The following is a 1,136-nucleotide window of genomic DNA, read 5'->3' on the forward strand; positions in this document are numbered from 1 at the left end:
TAAAAGGATAAGAAAACCACAAGATTTCCCTAGTCAAAAAAAAGCTTCTATACACTTAACTATGGCTAAATTGATTTAATATTCTAAGAGTCCTACAAATAATTTTTTTCATCTCTAACGTTGTAATTTATTTTCAGTGATCTAAAAATATATTTATTAATTAGATTTCTTTCACAAAATGCATATTTAAAAAAAAATCATAATGTTTTTCCATTTTTGGTCACGATTTTTCTATTTGATGTTCATTAGACAAAATCAAGAAGTCAAATCAACTATGTTCCTCTGTGTATTCCCTCTCGACTTTTGGAAAATATTTCTTGATGGAATTTTGATAAAGTTTTTGTAGTTTTTTTGCAAATTACAGCTTAGACTGTTTTAGCTATAAGATAAAAATTCTAAAAACAATTTCAAACCAAATTTATATTTTAACTGCCATGGTTCGATATTTTCAAGTAGTCTTCTTAACTGCTAAAATTGTAAGAAAATCGCATAATTCCTTTACAAATACCTCAAACTGGGAATTTTAATCTTTTATTTCTAAATCAAAAAATTTTCAACTTTCAAACGCGAATAATTCTTAACACACATGGATTTGAAGGATGTGAGCTGTGATCACTATTACTAATTAGCTTAGCTGAAAATTTCCTTTTCTGAGACTAAGGTATGATTGATTAAACAAATGGTGAATCTAACCCTTTAATAGGTACATGAAATGTTGATATCTTTTTGCAAATAATTTCATATTCTTAATAGTTGTATTATTGAACTGCATAAACTGCCATATTGTTTTCTTTTTATCAGCTTGTTATTTCTATGTAATAATTTATATTTCAGGGTATGAGGGATGATAGAACATATTTAAAGGATGACAAACTCTTCTATAGTTTACTTTCTTTAAAATTCACCATAAACAGTAAGTGCAGTATTTTGTATTTAAACTTTTAGTTTCTTGTTTTTGTTTTTTTGAGTTCTTTGTTGATGTTGTAATCGGCTGGGAAATTTTATTTTGCCTCATGGTATAATTTTTTTTTTTTTTTTTTTTTTGCCTGGTAACCATTGAAAATGGTTCCAAAGCCTTCTTTGACATTTTTATATACCCACCTGAAATAGGGGGCGTATATATTGGCGTCCGTTGG

The 1,136-nt window shown here is 27.4% G+C and overlaps 1 protein-coding gene across 1 annotated transcript in view; it reads left to right on the plus strand.

The window, feature by feature from the left end:
- Positions 1-434: 434 nt before the first annotated feature.
- The window catches only part of LOTGIDRAFT_156747 (hypothetical protein), a gene marked incomplete at both ends in the record, with an annotated part of 5,913 nt that continues 5,211 nt past the window's right edge, over positions 435-1,136 (plus strand). The window contains 2 exons of the mRNA XM_009048023.1: positions 435-476; positions 835-913. Coding sequence (XP_009046271.1) covers positions 435-476; positions 835-913 — 121 coding nt within the window. The remainder of the gene's footprint in view (positions 477-834; positions 914-1,136) is intronic.

Source organism: Lottia gigantea, assembly GCF_000327385.1.
Source record: "Lottia gigantea unplaced genomic scaffold LOTGIsca_12, whole genome shotgun sequence".
In the NCBI taxonomy this organism is placed as follows: Eukaryota; Metazoa; Mollusca; class Gastropoda; family Lottiidae; genus Lottia; species Lottia gigantea.